At 39.8% G+C, this 27,369-nt stretch overlaps 1 protein-coding gene across 7 annotated transcripts in view; it reads right to left on the reverse strand.

The window, feature by feature from the left end:
- AGAP1 (ArfGAP with GTPase domain, ankyrin repeat and PH domain 1) overlaps positions 1-27,369 on the reverse strand; it is a 345,403-nt gene that overhangs the window by 62,142 nt on the left and 255,892 nt on the right. For all 7 annotated transcript variants that reach the window (XM_032190230.1, XM_032190227.1, XM_032190225.1 and 4 more), the window contains one exon: positions 26,243-26,404. In XM_032190230.1, coding sequence (XP_032046121.1) covers positions 26,243-26,404 — 162 coding nt within the window. The remainder of the gene's footprint in view (positions 1-26,242; positions 26,405-27,369) is intronic.

Genomic DNA, 27,369 nt, shown 5'->3' on the forward strand with positions numbered 1-27,369 from the left:
ATCGTAAGCTCAAAATAATAATACTGTTCATTCATGTAGGGACATTTGTTTATTTTTATTGTGTAACGATAAAGACTGAGAAGATACATGAGGAAAAACCTTCTGCCATAGCATACACCAGGTGATTTTTTTTTAAAACATACAATACCTGTGTAACATCTATCTAGAAAAATAGGGATATGTAAGATCTGGGGAAGACGCAAGAGGGGTGTTTAAGGATAAACTCCAGGACAACCTACATGAAGTTGCCACCACACTGCAGAAATGTTTCTACGTTTCAGCCACCCTCACCCTCTTTTTCAGCTCACTCTTCATCATGAGTGGTTTCATCAGGAGCTGTGAAACTGCAGATTGGGGATTTTCCTTTTTTGTTGGTCAGCAGAACAGCGATTTGCTTAACAAGATCATACTCCTTCATAAGAGGGTTGAAATTATTTCATTGAGATGCAGCCTAGGAGATTCCTACACCACTTAAACTTGTTCCTTCAGCTGTGAAGGGGCCTGAGACGGTCTCTTTTACCCTATATGGAAGCAGCAATGATGAAAATTCCTTAAAAAGGGTTACAAAAAGGGCATATATAATATATGACGTAGTTAGAAAGTCAAATTACCTATACCTAATGTTTCTAGATCTGACCAACACTAAATTTTAAAATAAAATACCAAGTGCAAGGATCTCAGAAATATATACACTGCTTTTGTAGAATTCCTAACAAATGGTCATATTTGCATACAGCAGATCTATTAAATCAGATTTCCAAAGTAAAATATCTTTAAACACTTCAGTGCAACTCTGAGGTTTCCAAAACTTACATTCCTTCTGTATGCTGATGTTAACAGGACATGCATCCCAACAGACCAAAAAAATGGAGCCGAAATACAAAAAATACAGCCACTGATGGTTATTCAATAAAAATAGAAGCCAAAGTCTGACAATAATAGCCCTTAATATATCAAATGGGTTCTTTTTGAACACCAGGATACCAAGCAGCTTGTTTTTCTGAGCAAATTACTAGAAATGCCAAGTTATGTAAGTTACACAACCCAAACACAAGTAAAACCTTATGCCTGATACAAAAAAAACCCTCTCCTCCCAAACTAAAATGCTTTCCAGTGCTCTGTTTGAAACCCGCAAAAGACTCTAAAAGTAATACTTCAATTCACATTAATACTTAATTACATTTGGCTTAGATTCAGCTTGGAACATTTCGAATGAAGACAAAAAATGAAAATACATTCATACTTCTACTCATGGCAGGGAAGAAAGTTAGGAGTTAGTTTAATTAAACATTTCTAAAAAATGTTTTTAATTCCTTTTTTTCCCCTTCACATTTCTCCACAGAAACTTTTGCAGCAGGTACAGGACTAACTAAACTATTCAGTGTATTTCAAATACACTATAAATATACTAGATTCAAATCGACAAACGTAAATGTTAATTGGAAACATTTTTCTCAGTTTTTCATTATCTGAGCAGAAAATTATGGGTCTTTTATACACACACACAAAATCCTTTTCAACCACCTAGAAAAATTATCTTTTAATAAAAGCTTTAAATTATACTATCATATTTCAAAGGCAACGAACAGTTAAAGCAGCTAATCAAAGGTATAATTATTTAATGACTACTACTCATGCTATCTAACAGGGCCATAATTGCTTGGCTGTGATCACTAGACCACCAGCTTCAATACTGGAAAACAAGTACTTTGCTTGTAGCATTTGATCGACCAATTTCTAAGGTTAGTTTCTCCAATTGGGTTGACTTCACAAGGCTAGCTGAGTTATTACAGAATTAGATAATCAGTTTGTCAAACTGCCTCCTTTTTCTTTTCTTTTTTTTTTTTTTTGTGCACACATCTGTACTAAGAAAAAAACTACAGAGGAAAAAAAAAGCCTAACAGCATGCAAAAATATTACCCTGACAAAATGCTATTTATAAAAATCAATGATTTTTTTTCATTTTTAATGATACAAGACAGTTCTCTGTAAACCCTAGCTGACTCCATTCTAGTAATTCAAATATAAAAACCCAAAAGGTGCCTATAAAAAATTATATTTTATTTCTATTTTAATATTTATTGTCCATATTAATCTACTCTAAATAGGTGGAAGAGTATGCAAGTGGGCCTTCTGACACTGTTTCATCGTTTATGTCATGTCTTGTACAATTGGAAACATGAGAAAAATAATCTAGAATCAAGTATTTATTATCAGAGCCATCCAGAAGCTAAGCAAGTGTACAGTGCATGTTGGTTTATTTTTTGGTTTAGTAAAAGTACGTATGAAAAAGCTGTTCGGGTCACTATATTTTAACATTAAATGCTAATTACGAACTACTATTACACTTATTTTGTGGTGCTATGCTCCCCTCTGTTAGATTTGATACAAGACACTGGCCCCTCTGGAATTTCAAAGATATCTGAATACCTATCCAATTAGCTACACAACGTCTTGATTTCCAGATCAGTCCCGTTCTTGTAATTAGTACAGTGGGAGCTCAAGTGAGGGCAGCACCACCTGGGACACTGCTCTCTGAACCAGACACCACCGAGGAACTCGCCCTTCTCAGCCCTACCCTGCAGCCCGATGCACCTCCAGGCTCAGCAGGGGCACGAGGGAAAGCTGACTGCGACCTGATCACACCGCTGCACCTGGCTGAGTAACACCTGTGACAAACCCTGTAAAACTGCACAAATTGCACAAGAAACCCTCTTGGGTTTGGTCCTTCCTGGCAACGCTCCCACTGTATAATGTACAATGCATCGCTGCTAAAACCGAAGCAATGCATTTTTAAGAAGAGCAGGAGAAAGCAGAGGGCTGAAGAGGAAACGCCGTGCGAGGGAAGCATCTGGGACACAAAAGAAAAGATTAGAGGAGCAAGTGTGGGACATATGGGGGCCACGTGTTATTCGCAATCAGCCCACCTCCTTTCTGCTGTTTAGACACAGCATTGCTCAGTGGAAAGAGAAAACGCTTCCTTGCCTGCCCCACAGAGAACCACTAGTTTTATGGCATGATGGATTTATTCTTGTTTCGGACCATCAGTTTCATCTATGGACAGGGAGACGACAATCTTGCCCGTTATAGGCTGATAAACAAGCAGCATTTAAATCCATTAACCAGAGATGCACTGCTCTGTACCCTTCTCCCTCTCCGAACAAAAAGCAGCCACGTTTTGTTGATAGTGCAAGCAATTACTGTCAGCAGTAATTGTTACAAAACAACAGAAAGAGCTGTTTCTGCTCAATGGAGTTATATTTTCAGTGCTCACTTTAAAAATGGTTCCCAGCACAGGAATCCTGAATTTCCGAAGTATTTGGCCATTGATTTCCCACAAAATTTCTTTTCCAATGTGTACAAGGTGTCACAGTGGAAATATTGCAAGCTAAAACCAAAACGTCCTAAATTAAGCTGAACTACTGTGAGTGGCTGAATTAAAGCCCAAAAGAGCACGTTTGTTTTCTCACGTGGTAGAAAAATCGTAACGTGTTCAAAGATAAATATCTATATATATACAAATATATATATATGTATATATATATATGTACATATATATATTCACATACGTACCAAGTCAGATAGGAAGGTCTCTGTGCACTGATTAATGTGCTTCAGAGCAACTTCTGTCAAGGCACCTTGTAAGAAACTTAAGAAAGCTGAGGCAAGATGCAGGCAGTAAAAAACATCAATATTTACATAGTTGTCACAGTTCTCATTTTCTTGATTTTTTTTTTGTTAGATACAGATCATAAGAGGTTAGATTTTTCCAAAGAAAAATGTATTTTGTTCAGCATTTTATGAGATGATAAGGGAGACTTCCCACCACACTCGTTGCTATCAAAGGAGGTATCTAAGTTGTCCATAGAAGTCTTTTAAGATAAAGACAGACCAGGCACTATGGTAATTTTGTGAATTCCACCTTCTACATATTCTGAAATGTAAAGCAAATATAAAATGGAAAAGAAATCACAATTTCTGTTCCTACCATTGGCACATTTTTTCATCACATTTAACCCATGTTATCTGCACTATTATGAAATGTAAACTCACACTATGTAAATAGAAACCTGAGTAAAAGTCATGGCTGCAGTAAGATGTCACAGACAGCCTACTCTTCTGAAAAAGCAATTGTTGGCTTTATCAGTTCCTAAGGATCATTAGATACAGCCTATGCATATAGCTGATGTAAAACAAAGGCAAGAGCATCTACAACTTGCTCAACACCACCAGCTAGTCCAAGTAGTGCAAAGGAACACCTTGGAAAAGTCTATCCACGAAGCAACTTAGAAATGGGCTTATTTGAAGAGTTTTAGTCCTTTGTGAAACCCACCCCATCATCCAGGCTGGCAGCAGTTTGCCCTCCAGCACGGTGAGCAGTGACGGGCACATCTGAAGGGCAGAGGAGGAGCAGGCACACACTGAACTCGTGTTTGCTCTTGGGGAATGACATCCATATGTGACCAGATGCAGCAATGCTTTCCACTGGAGCTATATGGACGTGCACTCTTTAATTTTCATCCCTTGTAAAAATAAGCACTAGACATTTTCTTAGTATTATGTGTTCAATTGTTAAGCACGTTACTTTGTTTTTGGTGCAACTTCCCATGTTAGAATAGGGATTCCTCATGAGATATATTCAAGTTGGAGAGATTTATTGTGTCAAGGTTTTTCCTACAAACTACCAAGCCATCTGTAATGACTATTTCTCTATAAACCTGAATGCTCGTGCTAAAACAGGAAGGTCACCACCTCCCCCCTTTTGACCGAGCTTCTGCACCGACACAGTTGGAAGATGACTTTCAGTTCGCCCCCCCCCTTCACCTGGCCTCTTAGAAAACAGCCCCCCAGCTCTGGGTCCTACACCGCGAGGACAACCGGGGGCACTGAGGGTTCATTGGGATAATCCAGGTAGCATTTCACATCTGGTACCACAACCACAACTCCTTGCTAAAACAATGGGCAATGGGACCAAGAATCTTTTTGTTTGCGGACCAGCCGACTTGCAGAAGCCATTGTTTGACCAGTGGTTGCCACAATGACCTGCAACAGAGCACGAAGGTCTTTGTGGGCAGGTAGTCTTAACCCAGGACTCTTCTTAGGAAGAAGGAAACTATTCAGACCTGTCCATTTTAAATTTACTAATGGGAATATAAAACTTTTTTCCTATGGAAGATTCATCTTTGTGTGTCTTCTCCATACATTGCATCTGGATTTCAAGGGTTTCAAGTGCAGGAAGCTATCTATACTTGTATTAGACTGGGGCTTCAGGTCTACTGAAAGTTGTTAATTTGAAGTTAACCAGTGAAAAATGCAAAAAATAATAAATTGAAGACACACTTGATGTGGTATTACCCAGCCATTGCCCAGATACTATTTTGAACAAAACCAGCAAGATCAAGGTTAACTTTTGACCCTATGCAGCTGCTCTTATGTGAAAGTTAGAATTTCTGTAATTTGACCTTTTGTCAAAAAGCTGCAGTTGCAGAAATTCCCTGGGGAGATGCTGTGGTTGGAGTTAAAAAGTTAGAAAAAGAAGGATGCAATTGTGTATTTGCATATTTTAAATACTGCACATTTTGTCAGGGCATACACAAACACATATGACTGTGCGATAAAGCAAAACCAGGAGGCTCAAATTAAGAGACTCACATCTAAGTCCCACTGCCTTTCATCCCTCTGCAAAGCACTGAGTAACAACTGCATTTTGCCTGAAAAGATAAATATTAAATCCCGCATTTACATCAGATGCTTGTGTCATATGGTCCTTTACTAGCTGGAGATCTGAGTTGTTAACTACTAAATGGGTAAATGACAATGGCTGTTACTAATCGCTTATTGAATAATGAAACTGACACAACTGATAAAAGATTTCAATCCTGGAAAAAAGTGATTTATAGTATTTCACTCTACTGGCACTGTTATTTGTATGACAAATGGTTGGACAGACACCAGTTAATCTCTGCACACCTCCAACTCTGATGTGGCAGCTTCTGCCGGAGCATCCAAATAATCAAGAACAGCTAACAATACAGCCACGCTGTCGCGAGGGGCTGAATGCTGGTATTTTATCAAGGCTGATCCCCAAATCAATTTACGCAATGGATTTTTTTTTGGTGGGGGAGGGAGCGCATGGCAAGAAAGAGCATCATAAAAACGCTAAGCCGCAGCTTGCAGCTAGGCGGATAGGCCACGCTCCTGTAACACAGAAATGAAATCATCAATACAACTAAGGCATTAATGATTTCAGAAAGCTCAGTATAGTTTATAGATTTTCTTGATGGCAAAATCCGAACTGCAGCATCATACAGAGCTGTCAAGACTGTTTGTTATGTTGTGGTGGAATACCGCATCGCCTGCTGTGTACCGCGAATCCTATTTCCCCCTCAGATAGGAGAGGGAGGTGGCTTCTTTTGAGTCAGTATGAGACAGGGTTTCCCCCCCTTCTTGAGAAACAAATGAAGCATTGTATTTATCAGCAGCCCATCAATAGTAGCGTTATCTCGTTGGTTGTGTCGGTAACATCCTACTTCCTGCAGAAGTCAAATGTGTTTCATCAGGCCAGTCTTTCATGAGCAGCAAACCTGAGTGCTGAGCCTCCTGGAGTTTGCCTTTTCTTGCATTATTTTGCAACTTTGCAACCAGAAGCTTCAACTTTTCATTAAACAACAAAACCAAACAAACGATATCCACTTCAATAAGGAAGAACAACTTATGGGAAGAGATGTAGATGGAGAACTGAAATATTGCAAACTGAAAATACTGACAAAGATTTTTATATTCATGCAACACAGTTGGAGTAGTGTGTACTTCGCTACAGCTCACACCTTTTAAATGATTAACCCCAACACAATCCCACTTGATTTAAGAGCAGTTTCACATACAGTAGCAGTAGTTAAGATGATAACTTACTTCCTCATTTTGCTGTTAAAGAAGTTAAATGCAAAATAACCAGCACATTACAATCTTCCTAAACCACAATAAAAAACAGCTTTTGTATGAGTGCCGGAGGTCAAGCAGTCCCATCATATTTAAAGGTTATACAATACCTTAAGTGCCTATTTAGATTACAGCTTACAAAGACAAGTGGAGTTTTCACTCAGTTCTCTTGTACTTATGCAGGCCTTGATGTAGTACAGCACATTGCAATTTTACACATATTTGTAGGCTGCAGCAACCCTCCAGTAATCTATTTGGATCACCTGCACTCTACCCATGAAAGAGAACAGTTTTAACAAACAGATGCTGAGGTTTAAGTGAGACAGACACCAATATGGTGAAAGTGAATCAGGGTGGATGCTGCGAAGGGTCTTCAGAGCAAAAAGCAGCAGCTCATCTTCTGTGCAACAGCAGAGGAAGCTGCTGAGAAGGATGCCACAGGAAGGGTGACATGGGAAGAGTGACAGGCTGAGGGAGCAGTCCTTGTAGCAGTGTCTGGGTGGGTATGTACCATGTTCTTCAGGGCTGCAGCAATTGAGATATGGGGTTGTGAAAGTGTGAACTTGTCTTAGCTGAATGACCAAGACAGGCAAGAACACCAGAGATAAGGCACCATGCTCACAACACGACTGACACATGGAGATGAAGCCCAGAGCACATACTGCAAGACCTAAAAATGGCTCTTCTCCCCAGTCACAGTGACATAGAAGGTCAATGAGGACCTTAAGGTTAGCCTCATGAGGACATGTGCGCCCAGTGTCCTGTTCAGATGGAGAATACAAAGCCACGTGGAGATGAACACCTCCGAGTCAGCTACAGAATGACAAAGGCTCCATTTGCAGGAGTCCACGTGGGATTGTTCAGAGAACACAACCAAGAGGAGAAGGGCACCTGACAAAGCAGGAGAAGCAGCAAGAGTTTTCTCCAAAACGCATAAAAGTTCCCCAGAGAGGTAAAACATTATAGGCTGCAGGCTCGTTGACAGGAGAAAAGCAGATGGAGTACGGAAATGACTAACGTAACTTGAAGAGAAGTAAAATCACCCCTAACACCAAGCAGGGTTTGGCTGAAAACAAAACCCAAGTCAACTCTTCCCTGTGTCTGGGAGATGGATACCTCTACAAGTCCTTCCTGTGAATGGTTAGCCATTTTGACCCTTTCAATTTAAGTTATAATGTAACTCAGAGTATTTGTTCTTCAAAGATATTTGTGGTAACACAGCATTAAAAACTGCTCAGCTTGTTATCACTTCACAATCTCCTGTAAGAGATTTAGATAACTGTTCGTTACTTGTTCCCTCACTGGAAATTATTTTCTGATTATATCACATATCAGCCTTCCCATGATTTTGCTCAGGATCAGTATGAGGTTAAATAATACACAGATTCTTCAGCATCCCTTTCTTCTTTTCAGATATAAGCATAATATCCATTTTAACTATTTTTCTAAACCATCCCCACTGGTATAAAATCTCTTAAAAATTAAATGACAATTGATTAGAAAGCTTCTAAGCCAACTCTGCAATACTCCTGAGCACAACTAATGCATTTATGCAGATGTAATATAAGTACACAAATAAATAAGTACTGTAGATGGTGCCTAGCAGCTGCTTAGCTGTTTACTAGAAGTAGAAACTTACAGTAAAATAAAATTAAAATTATTTCTTATGAATAGAAAATTTCTTGATTTTCCTTTTTAAATTCAGGACTTGGTATTATATTCCTTTGTCAAGTATTTCATTCATACCATGGCTATAATTTGTTGCTGATGAATTTAAATTCCTTTCGCCATCCTTGTAGACTTCACATTCTACAGACCATCAATTTTTTCTAACAGCTTTAATTTTCTTTATCAACAATTATCATTTTCTATCTACTGATTCATATTCACTGCTATCATGTTCACTGTCCTTCCAATTCACACTTTCCTGAATTGTTTCCTTCACTTCCACTCTTAATCATATTATTTAAGACACAAGCATTTTGTTAAGTGGAGAAACCATATGGTTTTTACACTTAAAAAAAAAAAAAAAAGTATTTCCTAAACATCTTCATATTATTCAACATAATTATGTTTAACCTTTCCTCCCACATAAATTATCTTACTATTGATTGTGGTTATGCAGAACAAGCCATTTAAAGGCCTAAAATTTGTGCATATATATAATATATATATACAGATACAAATTGAAAACTGCACTGTGTTTATTCAAGGCAGAATAATTAGACTTGTCTTGTACTATACAATCTCAGCTTTTGGCACATGCCTTATTGCCCAGGTGGAGTGGGACTAACAACATTGTTTTGTACTCTGCACCTCCCAGGCATCATAAGGTATTAACACGACCCCATTGTATTCTCCTAAACCATCAATCAGTCCTCTAAAAGAAAGCAGAGGCTTTCCACCTTCTGCATGGAGTTAACATGCAGGTAGTCATAGTAATTGATAGCACAGAAAAAACATGACACATAATAGTACAAGATTACTGTCAGAATACTGTGCAATCAAATATAATAAAGGTTGATGGACTAGCAGATTCTTCCTTTTATTGTGCATATGTGCATGTATGCACAAGTTAAGGACTGCTTGCTCACCCAGAACCAGGAGGGGAAATAAGGAAACCTACCCCCAGAGACATATAGCTGAGATATAAACAGGGATTGAAATTTTTCTTTGAAAATCTCTTATCCTTTGCACAGTGCTTATTTTAACCTAGTCCATTCTTTCCACCCTCTTGCAAAAGAAGTTGGGCTTCTTACTTGAATTGCCATTAAGGAGGCTCCACAGCATTTGACAGTACCTTTTATTTGCAGATAATAATCTTGATCTCCTCCCCCCATACACAGGTAGCAAATGTTCATTTGGGATTTGTCGATCAAGAACTCAGGCTTCAATGTCCTGCACTGGTTGATATGTTAGGGCAGAACTGCAAAGCCCTGAAAAATGGTGTACGTGGTAGGGACTGTAAGAGCTAGGAAACAACAACTCCCAGGAGCTGAACAGGGCAGCTGCCCTTGAAAAGACAAAACTCCTCTGTACCTCGCAGGGTCTCTGTGACCTCCTTCACTCCAGAAGGAGGACTGGAACAAACCCTGTCCCCTTCACTCACTGTAAAGTAAGCTTCTTGTATATTCAATGTCTTCCTACAAGCAGGACCAAAGCACAGAACAATTTTCACAAGCAAAGCCTCAAAGAGACCAACCTTTTGGCTTCTGTGTTGCTCAAAAAGTAATTTTGGATTTTATCCCAGCTGCCGTTTTCTTTTTGGATGCAGTGGAAATGCGCAGGCTCTGGGGGACAGTTTATGTCAATCTTTTTTTTTTTTTCCAGAAGTATTGCAGGTTAAACTTGGGGCCTAACAACCTTGACAACATCCCTTTAAATTTTTTAGACGAGCCATTGAATAGCATTATGACAAATTATGGGACCTGATGGTATATAACCAGAACATCTACGCCAGTCAAAGGCTGTGGAAGAAGAAAAAGCCTAGAAGAAATATTTCTGGCAAAAAAAAAAACAAAACTTCTTCCTCTTCATTAGTATAAGGAATTGCAGATGGTGAAATACTTTGATTAACCGTGAGGTAGGGTTTACACAAGGGCCGTATTCACTTGAGACAGCATTCGGGGACACGTAGCATGATAAGGTCACACTCATTTTTCTGCTTGGAGAGCCGTACTGACAGCTGAAAAAACTGAAAATCATCTTATTAAAAGCGAAGTTGTCTTTACATCCTATTTTCTGTACTTTTTTGCTATCAGGCTTCATGATGGGGATCACCTGTATGAAGTCAAAATTTCCACTGGAGTCCACCTGTGCCTGCCTTTATGGGCTGAAAGCATCCCGCAGCCAGCTGTGATACCAACCTGCTGGTGAAGTAGCTGTGCTGGTATCTTGCAGGCAGAGAAGCAGCAGTCTAATACTGCAAGTGCCTCTGGAAAAAAAATCTCCCAGCAAAGAATTAAAAGTACATCAGAAAGAGAATAAAGAGTTCATTATTAATAGATTATTTGCAAATATTTTCTGAGTGTCATCAGCTGTTTACCGGGGAATGGCTTTTTAATAGCATTCATAAAATATAGAAAAGAAAAAAACCTGTCAGCTATATTGAAATTTTTATTACTAAAGGTGGTTATTGATATGGTTAAGAAAAAAGCAAAACCCTACTTCCAATCTCCTCTATGTCAGTTTTTCCATGCCACAGTACAGTAAGTGATGGCTCAGAACGTATTTTGTACTCTTTAGCTAGCAATAAACTAGAACATTGCACTGGAAATCTTTGGTACAGTTTGCAGCAGCAGATCTGAAGACGACCTGCCCTCAGGAATGTCAGCCGTAGCTCACAACCACGTATCCACAAAACAGCGCAGGTCCCAAACCTCACTGATCTTGGAGTAAAAACACCATCTGCTCTAACAGGCCTTGACTGAGTAAACAATACAGTGACTTTACAGACTTTGCCTGTTCTACTAGTGCAATGCTGGATTTCTTTTTTTTTTTTTTTTCTTTTCTTTAAGAGCAGCACACAAGTTGAAGCCCAAGCTTTCACTTCTGCAATGAAATAACTCTCCAGAATTTACGTATATCCCATTCCTTCATAGGAATTTTACCTTCTCATTCAGCATCAGGGAATCAAAATGTTATCTATAAGCAGTGGTGACCTAATTATTAATGAGAGTTTTGTGGGCAAACGGGTATCTTATAGTATACAGACAGCTTGTGAGAAACCATAAATAGTAGACAAACCATTAAAAATGCATCTATTTTCACATTCTGCTAATAAGCACTATGGATCCTCACAACAAATTTTTTTATGTAAACTGGCAAGCAGTAATTTACTTTTTAACTTACTATTAATTACATTAAGCACATATTAATCCATGTTATTACAACAAAGTTTGTTCTGATTTAATTAAATATTGAGGCCTCACATGCTCTATGGAACTTGGGTATGCTGCCTAGCAAGTGTGGATTTTCTGTAAATAATTCCTCAGGAATCCTTGGTAACATTTTAAAGAGCTTGATTATGGACTACCTACCATGAGTAGATGAGTGCTTAGTTTAAATCTCACTGACATATTTTACTTCTGAATGAAACTTACAAGTTTCATACTTGGCAAGGATCAATTCAGATGATTGCATCTTATACCAAAAACTCAGCACTGGGGAGTTAATGTATGTGTTTTGTCAGAAACAGTAGGAAGTCAGTTTAGCTCAAAGCAAATATACCAGAAAGCAGGAATTCGCTTCACAGTTGAATTTGCTAGCATCTGTAGCTTTATACTCTATGGACAAAAACGCACACGATTGTTATTTACAGTATTTCAGTGGAATCTCTCATCTGAGACTCCACCTACAGACAGAGTTTGTATTGAAACAGATTTCAATTTCGACAATGCCTTTTCTAAAAAGTATATTCCCCTCAAAATCCCATGCTTACCCAACTATTTTATATACGGTTTTAAAGGTGCCTATACACTGAATTTTGACTGGCACAACGCCTTCGGCCCTGGATGGAGAAGGAAGCTCACATGGCTGGGTTACATCACACGTGTGATGCTGGAACATCAGCCCTACACCTACAGCACCTCCCCTTCACATGCTAAAGTCAGGAACTCGCAGCTGAAGTTGGAATAAGAAAATCAGCGTATAAAATTTTCTTACAGGTGACAGCCGATTCTTCCAGTTGTGTAAAGTCATGCTCGAAACAACTTCTCACATTCCCTTGCAGCTGAGGAAGACACATAGCAAGAGTGCACTAAAGCAATGAGTTACCAGGAATGGAAAATATATTTGATAATTTCTTATTCATTATTTCTTTTAGAAATTGAAACCCACTGTATCCTTTAACCAAACAATATCCAAATAAAGAGTGCCAAGAAAAAAAAAAGTCACTTAATTAACAGTACTGGCTGAAACAGAACAGAGACTGCAAAAATGTTTTACAATCATTGATGAGCAGAAAGACGTGTATCGGTCACTGGATAAGTACTGTATGATTTCCTTCACTAAATCCACCTTTCTAAGCTCAGACTGCAACATTCATGTGATAAACAGCATGTCTCACCATAAAATCTGAATTGGTTTTTCAAAAAAAGTTATTTATAACTCCCCATTCACAGCCTACTGACTGGCAGCCATCCAACCACAAAGTAATTATGTGTCTGACAATGATGATATTAAGCCCAAAGTAATAGGATAGCTTCCAGTTTTAAGGTTAAGTAAATCATGAACTGTACTTTTATGTATAAATATGTTGCTTAAAGCATTCAGGTTGTCTTTTGGCATGTTCACTTTGGTGTTTTGTTTATCACTACAAGGTATTACCTTGGCTGAAAAGCATCAGCATTTGGGACAATTTAGGATAACTACAAACCAGTTACTGTCATTAACAATTTTTAAATAATAATTTAGAAACTAAAACATGCGTTTTTCCCCCTTGAAATACCACCTTGCATGACAATTCCATACTGCGCACACAACCACCGAAGCCCCAAGAGGAGGAGCTTTGGGAAGAAGAAATAAAAAGGGAGCTCAGAGCGAGCTGCCAATTCCTTGTCAAATGAAGCAGAGTCAGAAATACTCCAGCCTGGCTTTGTAATCCATCACCACGAACTGCAGCACTTCCTCCCCAGATTAAAAAGACAGATTCAAAGCACTGGGGAAGGAGGCAAAAGGGAAGTCAAAGTCAAGTCAATGCCGTATCAGTTAGAAAATACCAATGAAGAAGATGTGTATGCGGCGGTAGAGGCTGACAAGCTTCATGCCAGCAAGCGTCAAACATAGCCTCCCCTGGGATGTACCCTGGAAACACAAGCCTGCCAGAGAGGATCAACAAATGGTTGCCTTCCATTTTATTCTTCTTTTTTTTTTTTTTTTTTTTTTCCTTTAAAACAGTTTTTTCACACATTTCAGCATCCCATTCAATGGGAATCAGCCTCACCAAACCACTGATGTCACTGCGTACACCATGGTGTTAAACAGATCACGAGATGCTTGAAAGACACCTTATGCTGCAGAGGAACAAGTTCCATCATGGTCTTCTCCCAGTCCTTAGAAAAATATCCTCTAGAGAAAGTACTTACTTCCCTAGATAACGTTGGTAGCGGGCATAAACTGAGTCTTACCAATTAAATTAAGTCATTAGGGACAAACATTTGGAGCTTCTTCCACTAAAATGTTCATCATTTAAGGTCCTCCTCCTCTAGGCAAGGCAAGGTTTGCACAGACTAATGTGTCTCTGCTGGTTGCTGGCACAGGGGTCAAGCACACAGAAGTCACCAAACACACGGACTTAGAGGGCAGATTTCTTTTCCAAAGGAGAAGGGGAAAAAAAAAAGATTCTCATGGCTCCTGTGGGTTGCCTAGTAGTAGCAAAACATTACTACAAAATAACACACAAATCCCCCCCAGACTAGAATGTGGAGTTTCAGACAACAGCTGAACCCTAAATCAGTGGGAGAAAACTAAATAGCTATATTTAAAAGAGCATAAAGCCACCAAGATTGACTATTTTATTTTTACTATTAATCCTGGTTTGACCCTTAAATGGGAAGTCAAAACTGATTTTGAAGAACAGAGGAAACCAAAGTATTTTAAAGCTGCTTTTTAAGGGCAATTTTAGGATTGGCCAGCATAGGATTAGTTTTACCACTAACAGAAAAAAAAAAAAAACAAAAAACAAACACTGAACTATAATTCAATTAAAAGGGAAGCAATAAAAGAGGGCGAAGGTCAATAAGGAATGTCACTTGCAAGTTTAAGGAGCACTGAGCTTTTGCTCCAATCTCACCTGTGGAAGCCATGCTGTCAATTCTGTTGGACCTCAGAATGAAGCAGTCCCCCTGAGGGAGATGTTTAGAGGCAGAAACACCAACAGAAAAGGCTGAAAGCCTGCAATGCCTTTTGCTGGACTGCTCCATTATTTCAGCGAGCAGTAGACAGGTAGGGCAGAATTATGCAGACATGCAGAAAAAGAAATTTGGGGTGCCTCCAGAGTGCTTTGACTGGCTCTTTTCACCGACAGGCACAGCATGACTGGCAAATACCAACCCGGAGAAATGTGAGCTCTTCATCGGACACATGGCTGATGCGATGTTGTGCTTCAGCCTACTTTAAAGTCCTCGCTCTCCGAGCCACACGTGTGTGCAGACATGAGGTTGCTACTGGGCGAAGAGTCCCAGCAAATAGCATCCTTCTTCCCTTATTCCCTGAATTAAAACATTACATGTTGTAGGATATTCAAGTACGAGAACAGACTTGTGGTAGTGGAACAATAAGCACCACTTAGCATTAAGTATTTTGTTATACAGTGCTTTGTGCTTGATACACACATCTTTCAGGATTGTCTTCTTATGTTAGGAGGAATCTGAATTAAGAAAGATATGACATTTTTATAGGCAAGAAATTAATGGAAGCCTAATCAGCCTCTAAGACAAGGAAATGTAAACCAAGCACCCAGCTACCGACCCCTTCCCTTGCTTCTTTTAAAGCATGCAGATTTATCCTCATTACGGGATTCGAAACAGCACTCGCTCTGCTTAGTAATGTCATCTTTGTGCCATTTGCAGACAAACCCAATGCTCGCTAGAACAGGCACCAAAAAAGACACGTTCTTGCAGTCTGAAGGTTAAACTGGATTAATTTAGAAAACCTGAAAATTGATACACTATAATTTAACATGTGCTCAACATGTGTGCTCAGCAGCAACTGAAATGAAATATCTTAAACATTATCAAACGTTACATCATTAAATATAAATTAGATGGAAACAGGGGAAAGCTAAAAATTGACTAGGAGTTCAGATACTCTAAATGGCTAATATGTCCATTTTTCACCTGAAGCCCTCTCCAATACAGTTTTGCTATTAAGCAAAACCTAAAGAAAGGTAATCAATTCCAACTAAAAAGCACTTATCCTGGAATGACTGTGCGTAAGGCACTTCAAACTGCTGGCTGGCTGCCAAAGCCCAGACAACAGCTATCAATGTTTCTGACTATCACAGGAGCACAAGGGGCCATGCATAATTGACTAGAAGATGGGCTAAAACTGTGCCCAATCAGTGTGTGATCAAAAACGCGTGGAATATTCAGCGCCACTTGATTACATGGAGGCACGTCCTTTCACTCTCCTCATGAAATCTCTTCAAGGTCCAGAGTACTGTAATAAGATCATTACTGTCAAGCGGTACGAATCGCAGGCAATGAGTCTTGGGATAGGAAGTCATACTTCACAAGCTCCTCTGGTCTTTTTTTTTTTTTTTTTTTTTTTTTTTTGTATTTTACTGCGTGTTGAGGCAGCAAGGCGACGAGGTGACAGATAATGATCACATCACTGTGTGGCAACTAGAAAGGCACTTTTAAGAAAGAGCACAGAGAAATCAGCTTAAGAGAAACTCAAACTTTTTTTTTGCTTTTTTTTTTTCCCTCGAAAATTAAATAGAATTAAACTGTGCAGTATTCTCCTTTCATGAATTGTGATTTAATGTCATTGAATTTAATCATTTGATAGATTTTCATATTACACCAAAGCCTATTACCTCACAGACAAACGGCCAATTTCCTCCATCTCACACTCACAAAAGAATCCTTTATTAAATTTTTTTTGGGGGGTGGGGGGAGAAGTGTTGGAAAATGTCAATGATGAGGTCTGTTGAAGTTTTCTTTTTACCTACTCCTTTCACTGGAGTTGCACACTACATGCAATGCATAACATCTCTCAGAAGTAGCCTATCTCTATAAAGAGAAAGGTGGAGGGACTGAAAACAGTAGATTAAAGCACAGAGTATAAAACAAACATGCAGCAAGCTAACTGCTAGCATCTCATGCACAGCATGTGTATCTACCCTATAGACTTCAGACGGAAAGAAAGTATTTGCTCACAGACTTTGACAGCTAATTTAAGGCAAACATTTGATTAAAACTTGAAAAAACAACATGGGTTTGAAGTGACTGACCGGTCAGGAGCTGGAATTAAAAGGAGGTCTACATTACCGTTAAGGGTTGTCTTGCAAATAAATGTGTGACACTAACACCAAACAGCATAAAAACTGGAATTGCTCCAGTTCTGCTTTTTTCCAAATGGTTAAGGCTGCTGTGACTGCACGACAATCTGTGTCTACAGCAAAGCAAATCCCGCACCACGGCTCCTGCCTGGCATCTCACTTTCAGGAACCCACCCTCAAGTGCCGGTTTGTACCTTTCCAACAAACACCATTTGGAGACTGCACCGGAGGGCAAGACGCGATGCCAGGCTCCACACAGCCCAGCACATCGTGCTGCACCAATGCATGGCAACGACACGCTCCATGACAGCGCAAGAACCGGGGGCACACAGCGATTGTGAGCACACAGAGCTGCCACTGCGAGGCGGGGTCCAGGGCAGGCTGAATACACCCAGCTCATCCCGACCTACCCCTGAAAACCACCGTGTGTGAGGATTAACATCTGTTAATGCAAAGAAGTGAGAAACACTTCACGGCCCACTGCGGTTCCTTGGGCCTAGCGCAAGGAGGCTGAGTACACCAGGCGCACCTGAGGGCACTCAATGCTCAGACCAGGTCTCAGCCCTACCAGTGTGCTGAGTAGCACTGTATACTCCTCAGTGCTTATCCATAACTGACTGAATCACCTGTGTTTTAGTTCTATTAGTTTTATTTAGTTCCATTTATTATTTAATAGATGACTAACTTCTGAATTTTAGATTCTGTTGTATGTGCGCCCCTTGATTCCCAGTTCTTCGTCGCATAATGCCAAGAGCATGTTTGCCCCACCTAGGGCTAGATCAGACCAACTGACTACATTCCCCCTTGAATTCCAGGTTTGAAATATACATGGCCAACCTCCACAATCAAAACATTATCATTAATTTCATATTACAAGCTATAAACAAAAAAAGCATGCCTGTAATACACCCTGTGCCTTCTAAGGCAAACTTCAGTTTAACAAAGAATGCTGTGAGGAAGCAGGGCACACTAAGGGCCACCACAGATCACAGCATGAGGTCCATCTAGTCTGCTGTGCTTTAATCAGCAACTAGTAGGGGATACCTACAGAAAAGAACAGCACATATACAGCAATATGCACCCTGATATACCTTCCATGGCATTATGGTTTGGGGACATCCTGGGGGAGGCTGTAATATTCATTTTAATAGACCTTCAGGTATTTTTCTTTATCATATTTGTCTGATCTAGTACAGATAGTAGTTCTGTTTCAGCTGCTTAAGGTCCTCTGAATTAAATTGCTTAGGACTTCCAAACAAGCTGATGAACCCAAATGCACAGAAAGCTGAGGACAAGTAATTTTTCATAAAATAAATCTTTCTTCCATACCAAAATAGCCTGTTCAGTTAAATTGAGACACCTTGGCTCCAGACTTCATGTATGTGGTGAGTTGAAGCTAAGTTATATTTAATACAATGACTTTATTTTTTCTCCCCCCATTTACTATACCTTCCTAACAGATAATCATCTTGATTTATATTTTTTAGGAATTTTAACTTAGGTATATAGATTTATAATGAAATTACACAGTCTTACTCTCTGGAAAAATAGGCAAATAACTTTCAGAATAAACACGTAACAAAATGGGACTAACTTCTGGAGCAGTATTAATATCTTACAAGTACTTCTGGTCATATTGTAAAACACCATCTTGTGAACATCAGGAACCTTCTTCCTAATCAAGCTCTCCGTCTCAGGCTGACAGAATAGCTCTAAGAGAGACACTCATTACCTGAAGCCAGTAAAACACTAGGGTGTCACTTGGTTCCTTTCACTTTTAAAGCTACTTAAAGCTTCTCCTTTTCCAGAAAAACCAAGCCATAAAACAGCGCAGCACTTACACTGAGGATACACAGTGTAAGGATACCTCTGTCACCACAACGTAGCACACCTACTGCACTGAGAGTTTTTCGTTGAAATGTAGGAAAAAAATAAGCTTTATCTGTCTCCAGATACCCAGATACATGAGTGCGTACAACCACCACCAGTTCATTCTGGGCCTCATCCTTTCCAGAATCCTCTTTTCTGCTGACCACCACTGCGCCACTTCTCCTTTCAAGCAGGTAGGCGGAACATGCAGCCTCTTCCGACCCTGAGCTAGCAGCAGTTTTAAAGAGAAGAAGGAATCTTTCAACTTGTTTAGCCTGCAATGAAGTAGGTTAAAACAATAGATGAGCTTCACCTCCCTTGTCTTTCACTCCTCAGCATCAACATAAATGTCTTTCAGCAGCAAACCTTTCATGTCAGATAGGCTGTGACGACTAAGGCTGAAGGTTTCCCAACAAGTGACCTTTATGCCTTGGTTGAAAGCAAGTCTCTGAAGATTCGGTCTAGATTTTATTAATTTCTGCCCTCCTGTTTCTCAGGTGTACAGCAATTGTCCAGTGCTGTATCTCCTACGAGGCAGTGAATGAAGTTACTGATGAACAGTGGAATTACAACTAAAGGATGTTTTGACACTGAATAGATGGTAACCTCTGAGACAGCTGCCGCATACTTAAATCAAAACAAGCTTTTGGCATTACAGACAACACATATGATCACATCCTGTTGATTAAGTTCCCACATAGACAGAGAAAATGCAGTTAAATATTGTGCTGGTTTTTGCCTCATTTTTTAATACTATGTAAAACCAACATTGCAGTCAAAATGCCCCTTTTGTATCAATCTCACTTCAAATACTGCAGAACAGCGCTCTTTCTGAAAACTACGGAACATTTACTTCATAAACTTCAGGCACTTAAGAGACCAGAAATAGAAACAAATTGCTCTCACCAACCGTGCATCACGAGATGCATATAAATACTGTGTAACAGGACTGAAACCCACTACTCCCGTGCACGACACGGGTCTGCACTTTTTTTTTTTTTTTTTTGAGAGGAGAAAATCTTGTTAAGATATCGCTACGTGCAGTGTAACTGCAAACAAACAGGCATGGAAACAATTAAGGAGCAACTGATCTCCTCTGCTGAGCTGTCCCCAGTCTTGACCCTGAGCTGCTGCTACCAGCACAGGCTGAGCCCTCAAGTGAGGTGCCAGGGGCTGTGCAGCCGGCATGGACCGACAGCTACATTACTAACAGGTTCTGAATTGACCTAGCTTTAATTAACATTCATATGTCCACATGTAGGGCACCGGAATATTTGGAGAGTAAAGGTGAGAACTCCCCCTTAATGCCAAGTTTCAGTTCATTTTCATGTTTACCCATCTCAGTGTCTCCAGACAAGTATCAAAAACATTTCTTCTTACTGAAGTAACACTTCCATGAACACCTCCGTATCTACTCCTATTGCACACTGGGTTGTAATTAATGATATGTATTTTACAGGAACCAGGTAAAGTAATTAGGATGACAAGATTACCAGGAGTAACTTTTGTGGAGTTCCTACATAGCAACAACTATTTACTTGTACAACCTCAGCAGTATACTTAATTACCCTTCAACAAACTGGAAAGAGCTTTTACTTGAAGTTTTGGTGGCAGCATTACTTGAAGCAATGCAATCCATCTAACAGATTTGTTCCAAAGGTTACAAACTCTTTAATAGGTGAGTAGCTTTGCCCTCATTGCAGCTGCAGGTCAAGATACTACATCTCACATCTTCCTTCCAGAGAACAGGGAGTGACGATGCTGTGACTCTTTGTGCTTGAAAGGTTTCTGAACATGCTGTCCTCTGACAATGTCAGAAGGTTTCTTCCAGACCATAAAAAGCCAGGAAGAAAAATAAAGAGCACGAAGTAAAATATATATTCCTTTGTCATGGTTCTTAATTCAACGGATTATAAATAAATATTAGCATTAACAGTGCCAAGTCCAGCTGTCAAATGAAGGATCTACTCTCCCACAAACACTACAGCTCATTGTTTTCAGCTGTTCCATGCAGCAGGTCTCAGAGGTGTCTCCACTAGATTTCCAGAATTCCCAACTAACGCTTTTGTGTACACGGACAGAGGTATTTCCATTTAGCTCAGTGTAACCACAGCACACTGAACAGAACTCTGCACCCGAGGGAAGTACGTTAAAACTGTCTGGAGGAGACTATGCACTGACCTGTTTACAGAGCCAAGCATATTTAAATCAGTTCCACAAATAACACCAGCAGGTAAATCACGAGGCAGCTTGAAGGATTAGACTAAAGAAAGCTTAGGGTGAGAAGCTGCAGGTAAAATGCACACTTTTTTTTTTTTCATGCATCATATACTACACAGTCAGTTAACTGCTATATTGCTTTCAATTTACACAAAATGTCAATTTTTCAGCTGTTATACAGTTTCCAGACACAAACACTAAGACCTGCATTTCCCTATTTTGCTTTGCCATTCTGGTTTTGGAATGCCTGAAAAAGGACAAGTCATCCTGGGAATACAGTGCTGTCTCCCTTGGCTTTTTGCACATTGTCTTACCCTCCTGGACTCAAGTCCCCCCTCAACTGACACACTAGATGAAAGCAGTCAAGTTTTTTGCTTATTGCTGAAAGTACGAAGGTCCGACTAAGTCCTATTTTTGCAGAAAACAAATAAACGTATTTTCATTTCAAATGCAACTATCTCATTTTCAATGCTCCCTGAGATTCAGGTAACAAGAACGACTTCAGTGTTATAAAACATGGAGAAGAACACAAGCTTTTCAAATACATACGTTAGTTTACCATAGGAAAACAAAACCCACAATTTATCAGTAAACTTGGGTTCATCCTATGTTACCAGCCAGGAAGTATACACCTAGGGGATAGGGCTAGACTACAGGGATCAGAGAAGCAGAGGGAAAAACAATCACTTCTACAAGGGGCAGAGAACAAACCATCTTTGTGTAAAGAGAACAGCTCTAAAAAGAAACGTAAAAGGACTCTCCTTGTCCTTCACATGTTCTTTAGAAACCAGCGATAAAGAATGTGGAACATGGATTTGCAGAGAAAATACAGGGTTTGGAAAGTTTACCAAGCCACTAATCACATTTATTACTCTACCATCAATTCCTTTTTCTCAGGCTACGTCTGCACAAAGGGGAATGCCAAGCTATACTTATTTTGCCTACACTGCTGGGAAAGAAGATAAATTAAGAGCACCGTGCCTGCAGCTGATTTGGATCTGCCTGACTCGAGAAACGTGTTCACCCATCTACCTGGACACAGTCAGACCGCTCCCTATAACAGATTGAAAAGTTGGCCACATTGGCCAGCTCTGATCATGGAAACACTTGCAAAGCATTGATCATCCAAGACTTGATGATACCATGCCTTGAGCTTTCTATAGCTCTTGAAATGGGCTTTCTGCAGCTCCGACATGGACTGAAAGTGGGCAGGTTGAAGCTGCCATAGCCATGAAGTCTTAAAAAACAGATCCTAACAGGAGTAAGAAAAATAAAACATTGGCAAATATATTTCTGTGAAGAGTACTTACAGGAAAGCTTTTCATTTTTTCTAGTTGTTTTCAAGCTGAAAAATGTTCCTATTATCACTGGCTGTTCCATATCTGCGGTAGCACAAGGGTACCAAAACAGACGAGGCTCTGAGCAGCTATTCCTCTTTGAAACACAGCACTGTACAATCCTGCTCTGAGCAAGTATAGACAGCATGGTGGGAAAAACACTGTTGGTTTCTGGCACCTTGCCTAATGTAAGCATTCCTGCTGTTACCCTCAAAAACAGAGGATTTTTTTTCAGTGACAAGTCTTGTATAGAGAAATAAAAAACCCTTCTCTCTGGGTTTCATTGCACTTGGGAAAATTTCACAAGAACCTGATTTTCCAAAATAGGAGTTGAATTTTAATTTTCACCCAACTGCAGCACAGCTGCTTTGGCATTCCTGTTGCTGCAACCTCCTTCCTAGAAAACCAGTAGGAAGAGAAATGAACTTGAAAGAATAAATCCCAGAAAGAGAGGGTTGTGCATCTGCAGATAGCATGGAGAAAGATTCGGCATAATCTTTATGGAAGGGTATAAAAGAGACAAGCATCAGTCCTTGGAGTGGCTGACTAATACCACCCTGGGCACACTAGTGTCCATCATCACGATACCTGAATACTCGGGCAGAGGTCAACAATCAAAGCAGGCACGTTCAAGAAGAAAAAAAGACTGACAAATGTAGCAGAATTGCTACAGTTCACTGAAGACCAGGTTTGAACCTGACCAAACCTCACTGAAGCTCCGCTACAGACAGAAATGCAGGAACCCAGAAGTTCTGTTTGAAAGCTGACACTTGGAACATGCCTGGGCTCAAAGGAAAGCAACATAAAAACTACAATTACCTAAAATCATTTAACTCTGGCCCACCTACCAGCTCAGGATTTCCAGAATGAAGGAAAGAAGGAAGATGTAGCTCTTCCACCATTATCAACACACTTTTGTGTACCCCATGTTCACTAAGTTACCCGCCTTATCTCAGAAACTTGATCAGAGTTGCCAAGGCTAAGCATGCATCTCTCAGAGCATCGGCCTTAAACTGCTTAATTTGGATCAGTCTGCAAAACTACAGCAATCCAAACACATAACAGGGTTTAAATCTATGCCTACTGCAAGTGTGGAGGAAAAAAAAAATCAAAATGGAAATCTGTCAGGTTACTGGGGAGATTTCTAGATAAGCATGGAAAAAAAGAGAAACCCAGCCTTTCCTGAGAAAAGCCGGAATTACTGACCTGAAAACTACTTCACATCAAAGGACAGTCGTGAAAATGCTACTTTCCCCATCTTGGAGAAAAACGTGTCACAACCTGAAGCATCTGACTACCCTGCCCTAGCAGCAGGCTGGCTTGTGACACAGGTTGTCCCGGGACTGGAAGTATTCCCACTGCTCAGCATCACTGCAACCTCAGAGAGATCAACACTACCACTATGGTCAACAACAAAGGCTATCAAACATGACTCTTGGCCTGCACTAACATGAGCACCAGAAAATAAAGACGAACTGTCACTAACAAAGGTTGCAAGCAGCCACATGCCACAATTTGAAAGAAAAAACAAACAAACAAACAAAAAAAAACCAACACCCACAAAACAAAACAACTAAACCACCTCTCTGTCCTTTGTTAGTCTTTATAGAAAGTACTTTATGGGCATCTACAACATGTACTTGTTTTTCTGAGACACCCTTCTTCTCAAGCGGCAGGGAGCTCAAGCAGGTGTCACTGCTTCTCTTTCACTGTTGGCAGATAATGCTGGTTGTCCTAACCATCTCCTCCAACCTTGCTACAAATTCAAAGGCCAGGAAGATTAGTCACCTGTTGAAGGTGCCCAGAGTTCCTCGCAATGATCTTGTGGCCATCAGTAGCTTTTCACTGGGTTGTGTTCTGAGATATTTTAAAGATAAAATAATTTAATAACCACTCTGGCCCACCCAAGACAGCTTAAAACCACTCAGGCAGCTGTGAACCCCAAAGGGTGCCCATGGCAGAAGACATGCAGCACGATGGGGCAGGTCAATGAAAGCTAACGTGCTAATGTCAAGATAGAAAAGCTGTAATAGCAGATGTCAGCACTCATGGCTACTTTTAAGAACTGCCCATGTAAGATTTGTTTTTGCTCATCAGTTTGTCCTTGCCCTTCTGAAAGCATGTTTATCCCATTTATATGAAGTGAGGCAGTTTTGTAAAGTTATTGTAAAAGGATTTCAGACCAGCATGTTAAGATGCTGGAAGAGTAGGAGAAGAGCAAGAGAAAACAGACAGATAAAGGAGCCCCGTACTCCTCACTCCAATCAGAAGAGGGATTTCAGGGCAAGGTGCACAACAACTGCAAATCCCTGACTGCTTGCTGTGCTTCAAAAGTCTCCCTGCAGACCAGGACCACACAGGCTCAGGCTCCAGTGACTTGTGAAAATAAGCTCACCAGGAGAAAGAAAACATACATGCATTAACTACTTAGAAAGAGATTTTCAAAGGCTTTTGATACCCAGCTGGTCTTGATTCATATTGACTTCCACAAAATACTCGTGGACAAATGGTGAGTGCTCTGAAAAATCCCCTCTGTAACTTGCCATTGAGGTATGAAAATAAGTGGTGTAAAGGGGATTGTTAAAAAAAGGATAAATTAAAAATGGAAGTTTAAAATAAAATTTGGCTGCAGGCCATAACTAGGGGGAAACTAACAGTAAAGATAGTTAAATGACTGGAAAGAGAACACAACAGGAGCCATTATGAAAAAGGCTGTTTTTTTTTTTAAGAAAAGGATTTGTATAGATAGTTGAGGAAATAAATTCTGTATGTGATAGAAGTGCAATTGGGAAATTAAATAAATGGAAAATAAGGATGACTAAGTAGTAGTTAACATGCCCCTTCTCAGTTGTATACTATTATCACATCTATTTTTAATGCCTCTTCAGCTGTCTGCAATTGTCATCCTTTTTTCAGAACTTGTTCCAACACTCTTTGATACTGAATTTGCTGTTTTTTTATATTTTTTTATTTTTTATTTTTTTACTCTCCAATGCTTACAACCACATCTTTTTCTTACTTAACACTCCCCTTTTTCCAACAAGGTTATTCCATTGTCTCCCTTTTTCATCTCTCCTTATATGTTGACTCCCCAGTTTCTGAGCTTTCCAACTACCCTTGTTCATCTTTTTTTCTGGAGCTCTTTTGGCTGAATCCTAGCATGTTTCTTTTCTTCTTTTCTAAAGATACAAGCATGTTTTATATCATACCTGGCCACTGTACACATTGTTACTCCTTCAGAAAGGCATTGAACAGCTATAGCAGTGCTCATGTTGGAAATAGTAAGCTAAACTAAGGGAAAAAAAGAAGTTCTTTTTGGCTTTTGCTTTCTGGTTCTTATAAAAGAACCCAAACATTTAAACTCTCCCCTTTCCTTTTTATCCTCAAATAACATAATCTTTCCCTGAGCAGCTGAATATTCAAACAATAAGGGGCATCAGAAGCATTCACAATTCTAGAGCACAAGATGTGTCTAAGCAGAAGAGGTAACACTAGATTTAATAACACTGAGAAAATATACAAATTCTAATATGATGCTATCAGGCTACTGAGTGAATCTGACTTCTTTCTTTTTAAACCTTACAAGTATGCCTGTACCTTACCTTTACCACTAATGATGCTCCATATCAGCCTGGGGAGACTTTTTTTTAATTAAAAAAATTGGTTCCAAACATGTTTCAGACAGCAGAACTCGCTGTCATGCGACATATCACTGAGCTTCATCATTAGAAGATCCGCCTTTAATTTATCTGTTTAAATATAATTGTTTAACTTCTGTATGCAAAACCAACAACACAGTTGGGTCGTACTTAACAATGCCCTTTGGAATAAATGACAAAATATTATCTAAATTCAGACCTTCCAGTAAGCTTACCTTCAGCTGTGCCTGAGATACCATCAGCTTTGAAATTGCTGGTGCTTTTCTTCCTGCGATGTTTCTTTCTGTTGGCATGAGGTGAAGGAGGCGGATCGAGTTTGGGGCTGGTTGTACTGGATATACTTGGGCTTGAACACACAGAATCTCCTAACCCGGTATCTGCAGTTTGGGAAAAAAAAAAAAAAAAAAGGAAAAATACTGCATCACTTAAATTAATGATTCTGGAATCCAAGATATAACCCCTTACTATCTGTTAGCAGCTAACTTCTTGAGCTCTTTGACTTCCAATGACTACAGGAGAGCCTCTAACAATATCCATTACTTTTGCAAAAATGTACAGATACGCAACTTGGAAATCACTTTATTACTTTCAATTGCTCTTTCTTACAAAAATCTTACTAACCCTCAAATTTACTCATGTAGTGCTAGGACATTTTAATGCAAAATGGTACAGAGTCACCACAACAACCACTGTACGCTCACTATCTGCTTCTGTTTAATATTAGAGACAGACACACAAGGATGAGGTGGTAGAAGTAATCAAGGAGGAAAAACAACTCTCTTCTTCCATGTGTGCATCTCACATATGCCTGGTACAATTAATATTGTGTGGTAACAGGTCACTTATTACATGCTCCCAATAAGCAAAAAACCCCACGTTCAGTAGCTTGTTTAGTTTCCCACTGTATTTTCTATGGTCGTACAACATAGCACAGTTTTAAGACCTAATGACCAAGTAATTTTCACGCATCCCCACAAAGTAGCCCATATAACCAAATAAATATGAAAGGCTGATGATGCCTCCTGCTCATCAGCAGAGACCCGCAGTCCACTCCCTGGCCCATGTACTGGCTGGTAGTAATACACTATAGTAACACCCGAGTAGCACAAAATAAAATGACCTCCCTGGGGCCACAGCATGTCCCAGGACAAACTTGCTGTGCAATAACCAAGGAGTTTTCATCCACACTGACTGACTGAGATCTCTGTTGGATCTCAGTGCAAAGGGCTGTAACAGGCACCGGCACCAGCAGACTCCCCCCAGGCTGAGGACAGACAGATCAGTGGATCAAGCACTCCCTGCCACTCTGCTTGACATCAAAGTGACAAAGGAAGCGAAGGCC

The sequence above is a fragment of the Aythya fuligula genome, chromosome 6 (genome assembly GCF_009819795.1).
Source record: "Aythya fuligula isolate bAytFul2 chromosome 6, bAytFul2.pri, whole genome shotgun sequence".
Lineage (NCBI taxonomy): Eukaryota > Metazoa > Chordata > Aves > Anseriformes > Anatidae > Aythya > Aythya fuligula.